Raw genomic sequence first — 13,114 nt, forward strand, 5'->3', positions numbered from 1 at the left:
AACCCCTCAAAATTTATAAAAATGTAATTAAATTAAAACTAAAAATCATAAAGACATTTTTAAAAGAATGGGTTCTTCTCAGAAGTTCATGAATTTAAACATTCTTGAAAGGACATTTGTGATTTAACCAATCATTAAATCAGTGGTGTAAGGGCATGCTGTAGTCACCAACTCGCATTTCTGCAGCATATAGCTACAGAGCTCCAAACATCATGTGGCCTCCAGATTAGTTAAAGAACAGTGGCTCAGTGGGTAGCACTATTGCCTCCCCGCTGGACCAGGAAGACTTTCTGTGTGGAGTTTGCATATTTGCATGCTGGGTTTCCTCCGGGTGCTCTGGTTTCCCCCACAGTCCAAAGACACAAGTGAATTAGATTAAAAAATGACCATAGTGAATGAATGTTTGGAAAGTATACAGAGTGTATGTATAGGTGTTTTCCAGAACTGAGTGTTGTACTCTTGGTGTACTCTCGGAAGGACCATCCCCAAAATGTCTTGGTACAATTCCCCTGGCAACTGCTGGAAATCTGATCTAGACGAGTCTGAGTTTAGCAGTGGCCAGGGGAAATTGTACCAAGACATTTTGGACAAATTTGGAGGATGGTCCCTTCCTGCTCCAACATGACTACACACCAGTGCACAAATCAAAGTCCATAAAGACATGGATGAGCGAGTTTAGTGTGGAGAAACTTGACTGGCCTGCCCTGAATCCTGACCTCAACCTGACTGAACAACTTTGAGATCAATTAGATTGGAAGCTGCGAGCTAGGCCCTCTAGTCAAACATGAGTGCCTGACCTCACTAATAAGCTTCTAGAAGAAAAGTCAAAGATTCCAATTAACACACTCCTAGACTAAACACTCCTAGTTGAATCTGGTAAAGCTGCAAAAGGCGAGGCAACTCCATATAAAATCCTACACAGACAAATGATTGGGACGCTAATTATTTTCTTTGCTTTCTATTTCCACCTGGGGATGCCCATCCCGAGGTCTCTAGAGACTGTGATGAGATCCAAGATCTGTGAAGAGATGATGCCAACTATCAAGGACTTCAAGCACAACACTTAAACTTGAACTTGTACACACACAGACATTATCTATTATCTATTAGGTATTATCTATTATCTATATACTATTTAACTGCAGGTTAACTGTTTACACATAACACCTTTAACTGTTAGAAATCATTAGTTACTACTTAATTAGTTACAGATATTAGTACCTAATAAAGTTATGGTAACTAATAACCTTAACTTTTTTGATTATGAGTGTAATGCAATAATTAGTGCTCCTTTTGTAAAGCTGCTTTGAAACATTATTATTATGAAAAGTGCTATACAAATAAACTTGAATTGAATCATTACAAGCTCATGTGCCTTTAAAGGCAGCTGTCCCAAAGCTTTTGCCAATATAATGTAGCTATGCAAAAACATTGAAAGCAATATTACTAAAATGAAGACTTACTATAGTAGTATTTAAACAACATTAAATATATAAGGAGGATTAATTAATTCAACAATTTGTTAAAAATGAAAACAAAACTAGTTCTTTCTGCAATAAATATCATTGTGCTGAAGGCACTTTATTTCACTCTGGACATGTCCTAACTTGGAGCATTTCTGATGCTAATATAGCTAGAACCAGATCCACAGGTGGCACTGTTTGGGGTTACCTCTCAGAGGAAATACAGTTGTCTTCATCAAAGACTTTATTGACACATAGAGATATTTTGCTAAAAAGAAAGGATTCTCGTCCTCTCACTCATGCTCAGTGGATTAGAGAAGCTATGTCTTGTCTCTATTTGGAAAAAAATCAGGTTTTCATAAAAAGAGTCGGAGGGGAAGTTCTTTAAGGTGTGACAACCTTTTCTTTAATATGTGGAAAATCTCAAATAATTAGATTTTTGCTATACATATTGTATGTATGTATATATACATATATACATATATATATATATACACATAGTATTTGAACCTACAGTACAATTGTATATTTGTTAATTTTTGGCTAATGTAAGCGCTATCCCGCTGTTGGATTGGTATGGGTCAGGGGTGTGTATTGTTGTTTTTCTGGTTTGAAACACTGAATATCAAAAATATCTAAACCAAAAATGTAAACAAATGTTTTAAATGGTTTATACTGCACAGAACTTAATTTAATTCATGCACATATTGATTGATAACCATTTAAAATGATACAATAATTGACAACTTTAATGTTATATTACATTTATATTATAAACATCCAATTTTTGTTTTTAAGAATAGTAATTCACAAAAACAAGCCATCTCAGTTGTTTAAATCTGCTTTAAATTATACTTTAAGCAAACATCCAACCTGGATAGGAAGTTTTCAAACAAGTTTGTCCAACTTTTGTTATACTGATTAAATACAGAGTCCCATTTCATGTAAAACTCTTTCAATGTCTCTCAGCAGGTTGTGCAGCGGCTCCACAACTGGGGTAACATGTTGATCCATCCATTCCTGGACTGTAGAGTCCGAATAAAGCAGACCCATTTCAGGCCTCACCTCCCCCACCTGGATCTCCACAGCATCAAGAATACTGTTTGACCAGAGAAAAAAAAAAAGGTTATATTACGTCATAGGAACCCTGATAAAAAATACACATGAATATGGCTGTGATGCATCAAACCAACATCAAGAGCAACTATATTTAACTATATTTGTTTGTATTTTGTATTTATAATACAAGACTTACATTTTTGCTTGCGTTCTGATCTGTTGTGCAATAAGTGGGTTAACAGTCTTCTTCTGAATGTGGTAAGAAGTAAACCAGCCTCTCACAAACCTAAATTGCGCAAAAATAAATGTACAGTTTAGTGAAAAGTTAGCAATAACGTCACAAAAAAAAAACAGTTAACCATAAACTTACATGTTGTTCTGAAAATGTCTCAGTTCTGCAGACTCCAGCAAAGACGTCAGCTTTACTATGAGTTCAGCTAGTTTCACCCCTGCAAAGGGAGAAGACGTCCTGGAAGGCAATCTGGGACACAGAGGCCAAAGAATATCTTGTAAGTGAGTCTATTTTAAAGTAACCCAAGAGGTTTTTTAGTTTTTAACTCGCATGCTTTCTTCTTTCAGGACATAATTATGAATGTACCTTTCTGTGTCTCCTACTTCCACAGTGCCAAGTGCCTCAACTACCTTCTTTTGCGCCTCTTCAGTAAAGCTACCTGTGAAGAAAGAACAGCTAAAGTCAATTTAGCATTCTTAAAGTGTTGCATTGTGCAGATCTAAAGGTTCCAGGTTTTGTTTCAGAGTACTCCTACTAATGGTTTACAAATTTCAAGGTAAAAATTCATTACAGTATCACCTCTCACAGTGTTTTACAGTAAATGGTTAAATCTCCTTGTCGAAAGTGTACTCTTCTCTGACTGATTACATGGTTTAGTCCGTTGTGATTAGTCTACACATTACACCCTGTGATGGATAAGCAGTGTTGGGGAAAGTTACATTTGAAAGTATAGTGCATTACAATATTGAGTTACTCCCCACCAAAAAAAGTAACCAATTGTGTTAATTAATTACTTTTTATGTAAAGTAATGCGTTTTGTTACTTTTAAGTTACTTTTGCGTTACTTTTCCTTACCTTAGGTTTGACCTCTTTCAGAACTTGCAAGTGTTTTTACAACTTTTTTATAGAGAAGCTCAGCATTTAACAGCCCCCTATATAACATACGTAGGACAAAAGTAGGATAAAATTCTATTTTGAGAACATTCTGAGCCCACATGCTGTATATACAGCTTAATGAAAGCATGTAAAGTAATGTGTTTGCTACCTTTGAATGTTTTGTATTGTTAGTTAAGGTAATTCACTCTCCATTGAGATAAAGGTTGCAATAAAGCCTAAGAGAACTAACATGAAATAATTTATATTAAGGCAAAAACTGATTTTAAACCTCTAAAATATTTAATAACAAAATGAACAGTAAGACGATAAAAAATCCCCAAATCAAAATAAATCTTTGAGCTTTATACATTGAATAAATTGCTTCACATGGCCTTAACAAATGTGTAAATCGTTTCCCAAAAGAGAAAAAAATCGTACTATATTACAAAAGGAAGTTGCTTCTTTTTTTAGTTTAGTCGAATTAATTGTTTTACCTAGAGAATGTGAACTGATGTCAATCATAGCTGAAGGTGGGGTGCAGGTGTAGTGCTTTGCATCCAGTTTTGTTCTTTTTTTATGTCGTGTTTCCTGAAGTTTTACTTACACATAATCTACCCTTAACAACAATCCACTTCTTTTCTTCAATAAGTTAACTAGAATTCATTGCAAAAATGTAAGTCTCCGGCCTGCCATTGTTTCTGTTTCTGATTGTCTGTAGTAATGGCGGGACATTTTCAAATGAATTGTTTGTTTTAACTGGATCTTCTAAGTGAACTGGTCAAACCAGTTCATTAAATTGAACAGAGTTGTCGTGAAACGGTTTGCATTATCAGTATTAACATACTGAATACCCTCTCTGACTCAAAATAAACCAATATACTGAGCTACTCAGTTGCAAGAACAGTACACTTACTCATCTTCTGTGAAAAAAAGAGACCTGATGATGATGAGTGCGAGTCGACTGTCTGTTTCCTCGCAGCACGCACTCTCATTGAGTGTGTGAGCTAACCTGACTAAGGTCATTTTTATTTCGCAATAAATTTTGCAAAAGCCAATCAAGCAAGGTAAAAAGTAACTCGCGTTACATTTTTTAAAAAGGAACTCAAATAATATGACTTATTTTTAAAATTAATGCGTTATATTACTCGTTACTTTGAAAAAGTAATATAATTACATAACATGCATTACTTAAACCGTTTTACCCCCCAACACTGTGGATAAGCAATGCCCATTACTGCCTGAATTTCAGTGTTTTTACGCTCGCTTAAGGAAGTTTTGATGTTGTGCAAAAAAGAACAACGTGAAGAACGTGAAATAGAAACGCATTTGTGGAAATAAACTCTGATGTAGTAAACATGACACCCATGTGATAAATCAGCTGTGTCTATTATGCTTGCCTTGTTTACTGTTGGTTACTAGGTTACCAATACTATAGTGAGCCACTCTAACAACTTGATAAAAAGACACTTTTTAAATTTGCATTTGAGATCTTTGACATGATTTGCTTCATGTCAGGGTGGAAACCTGGCTAGTGATATGAAAAAAAAGAACAAAATAAACATCCAAAATCCAACATTATATTTTGTCTAAAATTCACAGCTAAAACTACATTTTTTCACTAACAAAAATTAATTAGTAGTTCACAACAAATAAAGTTGAACCACTGAAGTCACATGGAATTTTTTAACAAAGTTTTTGAATCTTTGTACGTCTCAGGGCCATTTCTGTCTATGAAGGGTCTGAAAGATCTGGGAAATTGTACCAAAACATTTTGGACAAATTTGGAGGATGGTCCCTTCTTGCTCCAACATGACTACACACCAGTGCACAAATCAATTTCCGTAAAGATATGGACGACCAAGTTTGGTGTGGAGAAACTTGACTGGCCTGCACAGAGTCCTGACTTTAAACCGACTAAACACCTTTGAGGTAAATTGGATTGGAAACTGCAATCCAGTCCTTCTATTCCAGCAAGAGTGCCTGACCTCACAAATGGGCTTCTAGACGAAAAGTCAAAAATTCCAATAAACACACTCCTAGACCTTGTGGAAAGCCTTCCCTTAAGAGTTGAATCTGTTAAAGCTACAAAGGGTGGACCAACTCCATATTAAATCCTACAAAGACTGGGATGATTAGGACACTAATTATTTTCTTTGCTTTCTATTTCCACCTGGGGATGCCCATCCCAAGGCCTGATCTCAGGGTCATTTCTGTTTATGAAGGGTCAGAGAGATCTCTGATTTAATCTAAAATATCTTAATTTCTTTTTCGAGGACAAATGAATGAATCACAGGATTAGAAGGATATCAGGGTGAGTAATTAATAACAGAATTTTCATTTATGGATGAACAAAGTCTTTAAAAGAAATCTATATTTAAATCAAGGAGACTGACCGTGCTGAAGAGTTTGCAAACACGATGCCAAAGAGGGCAAACCCAAAGGCATCAGCTCACACAAAACGGACAGGTGGTCATACCTTTAAAGGCAAAAAAGAAACCTATACAAGTTATTATTTTGCCCAATTGGAAGATTGCAGTTTTAAAGTGAGTTAGAACACCTCCAAACCTTTGCCATCCAGTCAGAGCAATTCCCTGTAGTTTGATGCCAGCTGACAAGTTGGATGCCACATTAAGCCACTGTAGATGGTTGTCCACATGTCTCTGAGTCCCAGTTACGCAGGTGTGGACGGTGGTCGAGCCTTTAAAAGAGCTGGCGGCCCATTGCTGTGACATACCAGCAGACTTGTATAGTTCCATCAGCGCAACTAGAAAGAGTACATGTACAATGGTCAAGCATTTACATCAACAAATCATTAAAAATGTGTGATTTCAAACATGCAGTACCAGCGTTATTGACATCCAAAGTAGGGCTGTAATCCCACAACATTGGCTGCACTAATCCAACAAGGCCACTTTCTAGAACAAGATCATGAATAGGAATTAAGGTTAGTATAATGCAAACAATATTGTTATGAATTAAAATATGCAAAACAGTAATATATTTATCCATAGCAATATTTAAAGGATGTGGAATATTTATGTGAGGCATTTAGCCAGTGAAGACAAGGGTGTTAACCTTTAGCATATTAAAGGGAAAGAGGTGAAAATATCATAAACAAGTTAAAAGCAACTGCAGTTTAAAGGATTGTTTTTTTTTTGTCTTAGCAACACCAAGAACCTAAGTTTGTTATCAGGAAAACAACTTGTTTAAATTAACATTTAACAAATTGTTTATAACAGTTATTAAAATGTCAGAATGAAATATTTACCAGTTTAAATTCTGGGAACAACTTTTAGGATGCAGGTCAAACTGACCTTCATTCAATACAAATCACCAAAAAAAAAAAAAACTTTACAGGACACTCTTGTAATACTATACGGAAAGCCCCAGAAGTATTTCTGGGGATTATTACAAGACTTTTGTGCCCCAAAAGAATTATAATAATTTTTTTTAATGCTAATAATAATAATAATAATAATAATAATGTATTAATTTTTTTTACAATTTTCTTGGCCAAAAACTGTTTAATAATATAAATATTTTTTAATTAATCGTTGGTTATTTTAATACATCAGCACACACAAATACAGTCTCAGCTATACAGTAGGAAATAATAAAAAATATACAAACAAGTAAAAGGACAATACAGTCAGGCTAGGAGTTAAATATGCACCATAGAATAGAAAATCAGGAGAAATTATTAATGTAATGCCAAAAAGGTGTCCATAGCTGCCAAAAGTAATCAGACTTTTGATGTATGTCATAGGTGAGTTTCTCGTGTGGAAATAGCGATTAAATAACAGTTTTGAAGAAAAATAAATATTTGAAAAAGAAAAAAAAATTAAAGGGGGGCTAATAATTCTGACTTCAAAAACTTCATTTATTTCTCTTTTTTTAGCGAAGCTCAAGCAGTAGAACATACTGCTAGCAACACCAATATGAAGCATAAAATGATGTTTAAAAATGTTACCCCTTCAACACAGTATAGTCCTTTAAACAAATTTGCGAAATGCATAAATGTAAATACCCAGAGGTTTTACATCTATCACCTATTTGTAGTTACATATCAACATATTATAACCAGGCATGTGATCAGCCGAGGACAAAAAAAAGGAAGACGAGACCCCCTCCAACAACCCCCAACACCCCCCCACACCCCTTAACACAACATAGGGTTAAGGTTCAGAACCACCTGCTAAAAAATCTTCAAAAATTCAATGTAATTTTAATTATTTCATTTACAGTTACCCAAAAATACAAATGACAAAAATAAAAAAAGAGCAATATAAGTTGCATTTGTGAATAAACAATTCTTTAAATCATAAGAATTTACATGACACTGATGAATGAATGCACCATTGCACACAACCAAATCAAGAACTGCTCACCTTTGATAGTATCAGAGGTCATGGATCTCAGCATATCATCCCACATAATCAATTTAAGTTTGGGCAAGCTCTCCTGAATGCTCTTTGCCACTTTAAGGACATGACCGAGGAACAGCTGGTGAACATTTCGACCTGGAGCAGTTAACCATTGTTTGGATTCATCACCGAGACCGAGCATGTACACCTATGAACAGCATGTTATTTGGTCAAGACAAATGTTAAACCAGGACCATCAACTTCAATGCCAAACATGTTTTTTTTAAGATCTGAGGAAGCAGTTTATTAAGGAGTCACACATTATTCATGAAGGGTTGTTCTATGTATTATACCTCATCAGCTCCAATGTGCAGGCTGGTACTATTAGGGTGGAGCTTCATGACTTGCTTTAGCATCTCTTGGACCAGCTTGACTCCTCGATCACAGTTTGGGTTTAGGGTGCCCAGACAGCAGTCCACTTCCCGCAGATCTCTGAACACCTCATGCTTCAGGACAAACTGAAGAACATTTTTATTCATATCAAAGAGTTTGAAAATCCATATTTTATATACTCAGTGAACTTAAAATTATTGTTTTCAGTATGAATACATTTTAAAAATGTATTTTATTTCTGTCATTCAAAGCTGAATGTTTTGATATAGTGGATATTCTGATATATGTCTGCTCCAGGAAGGAGTAACGCATATCCTTGCTTATGTCTTTATGATTATTAATAGAGTTGAATGTTTAAGGGCCTTAGTGTCATCCCATTTCAGAGTCAGACTGGAAAGATGTGTCATTGAGTTTTCTGTATGCCAAATGATTTGTTTCCTCAGGATCTTCTGGCCAATTCAAGAGGTCACGGAAACCTCTCATGTGGAACTAGACCAGAGATGCCCAAAGTAGGGCCTGTGGGCTAAAGTTGGCCCATTGTAACCTTTGATTTGGCCTACCATGATGGTTGGCCTACCATGCCATCTGAGAAGAGAATGAGAAGGATGGAGAAGGTTGAGGCGAATGCCTTTGAAAGAGATCGCCATTTCTAATTTGACGTAACCTTTTTTTGTTTGTTTGTTTGTTTGTTTTATTGATGAGCTACAAAAAAACAAAATGAAATAAAATGTTTCAATGACATGTTGTAGATGTTTTTAAATGTAAATAATGTCACTTGACGACTATGCAGAAGACATCGGTGAGTAATCCAAGGCAAAAACTAGTGTAATGCCATTCTGTAATAAATGAGATTGTTTTTGCTGTAATGTTCATTATAAAATGAAAAAAGTGATGCTGTATTAATTACTATAAAAGCAATGTTTTCTAGTTATTTTGATATATTATTATTTAAAGAGTTCACACGTAGCTGATGATTTATTATAAAGAGTGTGTTTGACATGCTGTCCCACAAGAGAGTCTGAGCTCAGGTAGGACTCAAGAACTCCCCTGAACTCATTCTTACGGCCTGTTCTTTGATTACAGTTTGTGCATTAAAAGCTTTGTACTAAATGCTCATATTATGGTGCCAATTTGGTTTATTAAATTCACCTAAATCAGAGTCTTCGGACTGTGGAAGGAAATCGAAGCACCCGGAAACTGTGGAAACCCACGTGAACACGGGGAGAACATGTCAACTCAACACAGAAACGCCAACTGGCCCAACTGGAACTCAAACCGGTGACGTTCTGTGAGGCAACAGTGGTTACCACTGAGCCACCATGTCACCCTGTCCTGGATTAATCTAGGGAAGAGTGGGGGTGGATGGGGGATTCTTCAAGATGAAGATAGCTAAGATAAGAAAATCTGGTTATTTATAGAGAGTTTGAATTCATCTGATTGGTAAATCATGTGTTAGCTAATGCGGGACCAGCCGTGGTCAATCATAAGCATGTGATCCTCTCGAAATTAGTTTATAAATAAACTTCACTAAATAAATTACTCATGGCAACTATATTTACTTCTGGCCCTAGCCTCAATCAAGTTTGCTTTTTGGCCGTTCATAAGAAAACGTTTGGGCACCCCTGAACTAAACGTTTGATTGATTGGAAACAACTGTTTCCTGAGTTATTTGACATTTTACGTGTTAATCATTTAAAGTAAATTCCTTTGTATACAAGATATACTTTCTGTGTTTTAGCAAGCTGCAAGTTTGGATGTACATTCCATCAGTTTTGATAAGATGTCTGAGAGAACAAAACACAGCCTTGACTATAAAACAGTTTGTACTTTGTGTGTTCTATTCTTTAGTGGATCATTCTTAGAGGTCTGGGGTCAGCTCTGAATAGCCTACTGGCTGTCTGACGTTTGGTAATCACTGGAGATATTGTTCAGAATTGTACGCACACGTGGAAATTTTCTATCTGTGAAAAAGTATATCTGTGTTTTAGCTGATAAAACTGCAAACTATCCTTATTAAAATTTCCCTGATTGAATCTTTGACTCCAACTTTTTTTCACCTGACAGACTGGTCAGTTTTTAGTTAAAACTGTCAGTCCCTCAACAGTTTATTAGCCATTATTCCAGTCTTAATGTATATGCATAAAAGTACTGTATATTATAATGCATGTTCTCTTCAGCTCTTTTTAAATTCTGAATATAAATAGATAAAATAAGGCTCAAAAATACATTTCAGAAACAAATATAAGCATTGTTAATAATTAGCATTATTGAGCACAAATAATAATTAATCAGCAAATTGTATTCTAATGAGTTCTGAAGAATAGGGTGACAGTGAAGACAGGAATTATGAATGAATAGATTCAAGGAAATAAATTACATGTATAATATAAATTCAGTAAATGCAGCTTGACACGGTGGCACAGTGGGTAGCACTGTATCTCCTCACAACAAGAAGGTCACTGGTTCAGTCTCAGCTGGGTCAGTTGGCATTTCTATGTGGAGTTTGTATGTTCTCCCCATGTTCGCGCGGCTTTCCTCCGGGTACTCCGGTTTCCCCCACAAGTCCAAAGACATGTGCTATAGGTGAACTGGGTAAGCTAAAATTGTCCATAGTGTGTGTAAATGAGTGTGTATGGGTGTTTCCCAGTGATGGGTTTGCCGTTGGAAGAGCATCTGCTGCGTAAAACATATGCTGGATAAGTTGGCGGTTCATTCCGCTGTGGTGACCCCAGATTACAAAAGGGATTAAGCCGAAAAGAAAATGAATGAATGAATGAATGAATGAATGAATGAATGAATGCAGCTTTAGTAAGCAGGAGAAACTGTAATCTGTGTCTGTGTGTGTGTCTGCACATTCATGTTTTTTTCATGGCAATTTGACATTAAATTAGCAATTCCTTGTTAATAACAAATATCAGTTTAATAGTTACTTCCAAGTGTCCAAACGTCTGCACCAGAGGAATGATCTCCAGCCCTCTGCTACTGGCAGCATCCTGTATAGACGCAATCTCCTCTCGGCTGTTTGGATATTAGGTATTTTGTCATTTAATGTCTCAAACAAATCAACAAATGCTAAAATATTATTGAAATACATATATCACCTGTATGGAGGCTGAGCGTTAGACTGAAGAACTTGCAGCTCTCCCTCATAAGGAAACATATCCTCATATTCAATGAGCAACCCATTGGCACCGAGATCAGCAAATAACTGGATCAACTGAAGACACATCGAGTTCACATTTAAAGATTCTTTATTCAGATTTAAAGAAAACATGTAGACCGTGCGTGTTTAAGCAGTACCTCAATGAAGTAGCCAATTCTAGGAGGAGCCCCTTTCAGGTCCAAATGGACAAACTTTTTGCAAGTGCGCGATGACAGGTCCATTGCAGGTGATGCCAAATGCAAACGACTTAAATATATGTTGACACTATATTTACATTGCTGAGGTGATATACTTTAAGCTATCACCATTTTGTTTTTGGTAATTTGAACAGTAATGATACTGTTTTTAATTACCTCCAGCTAAAAACGTACTTTCATTTAATCATGTCAACGAACCTCTGTTTACCATCCTTTACCGCACAGCACACTGCGCAGCAACCTTTTAAACGCCTTCTGAAAAGCACGATGGCCATTGTAGTTTTTTGTGCATTTTTGAACGTTAAGGAGTTCAGATGTAGGACTACAGGCGCATTTATGTCCGTTTAGAACCGGAAGTTGTGAACTGTTATCTATTATTTTAAAATAAAAGTGAATAAAATGCTTTCAAATAAAAATATGTGTATTTTAAAAATATTCTCTTTTTTACTTTAATACCTCTGATCAAAGTTCAATTCAAAGGTAGTATTTTAATTCATTTTAAGTAAACTATGTAAAGTCAGACTTGTCAACAACAAGCATAACTGAATAGCGATTAAAATATTTTTGTTGTTTTTATTCTTTATCTTCAAGGTGAATGTTCAGGTAACTGGCAAATGTAGGCTTTTAATTTAATCAAACCCACTGTGCAAGAATAATTATTTAAGATATGCTTGAATCTTTTCCCAGTGATGGTTGTAGCTGGGAGGACATTCGCTGTGTAAAACATAAGAACATTCATTCCACTTGGGCGACCCCTGATGAATAAAGAGACTAAGACAAAGGAAAATGAATGAATAAATGAATGAATGAATGCTTGAATCTCTGGCAAGAGCATTTTACAGCTGACAAATGTCACACCCTGGTGGACATTTTTTCAATGTGCGCCTTGGTTGTGAATTCAAGTATGATTCATAAAGCAAATTTAACTTCAAATACATGCAAGACAACTTTTATATTTGTTCATGATTATAGTGTCACTTAATGTTAAACTGCTGCTGGATATAAATGCTTTTTTAAAACATTTAACTACCCCACCAATAAAAAAAATATTTTGGATTGTATTTGTTAGCTCCTAATGTCGCTAGTTAACACACTTAATGCATTTTCTTTTCAACACATCCCATAATTTCTAAAATATCAGCCTCTACCACATGGTTGATATGTCGGTTTATGGTAAAAAGTACCAGAATGAATACATATACTGCGAAAAATCTGAAAATATGAAGTGTAAGACCAATTTATTTAAAAACATAATCAAAACGAAACATTTCTGAATACTAAATCATCTTTATTTTTTGAAGTATTCCATAAAATATTCAGATTCTCATTTAACATGCTCTCTTGCATTTTACAATAAAATCAAATTC

General features: G+C 35.5%; 1 protein-coding gene across 1 annotated transcript; it reads right to left on the minus strand.

Annotated features, from left to right (window-relative positions):
* Positions 1 to 1,838: 1,838 nt before the first annotated feature.
* hexdc (hexosaminidase (glycosyl hydrolase family 20, catalytic domain) containing) lies at positions 1,839 to 11,969 on the minus strand. The gene is made up of 12 exons (XM_056469889.1): positions 11,688 to 11,969; positions 11,489 to 11,604; positions 11,318 to 11,405; positions 8,348 to 8,512; positions 8,019 to 8,202; positions 6,474 to 6,545; positions 6,196 to 6,394; positions 6,024 to 6,106; positions 3,121 to 3,193; positions 2,893 to 3,003; positions 2,719 to 2,808; positions 1,839 to 2,562 (listed from the first exon to the last, which is right to left on the minus strand). Exons 1-12 carry the CDS (start codon positions 11,769 to 11,771, stop codon positions 2,385 to 2,387), a joined length of 1,443 nt encoding a protein of 480 aa, XP_056325864.1. The 5' UTR covers positions 11,772 to 11,969; the 3' UTR covers positions 1,839 to 2,384.
* Between the last annotated feature and the right edge of the window lie 1,145 nt (positions 11,970 to 13,114).

This window comes from Danio aesculapii, chromosome 12 (genome assembly GCF_903798145.1).
Source record: "Danio aesculapii chromosome 12, fDanAes4.1, whole genome shotgun sequence".
NCBI lineage: Eukaryota > Metazoa > Chordata > Actinopteri > Cypriniformes > Danionidae > Danio > Danio aesculapii.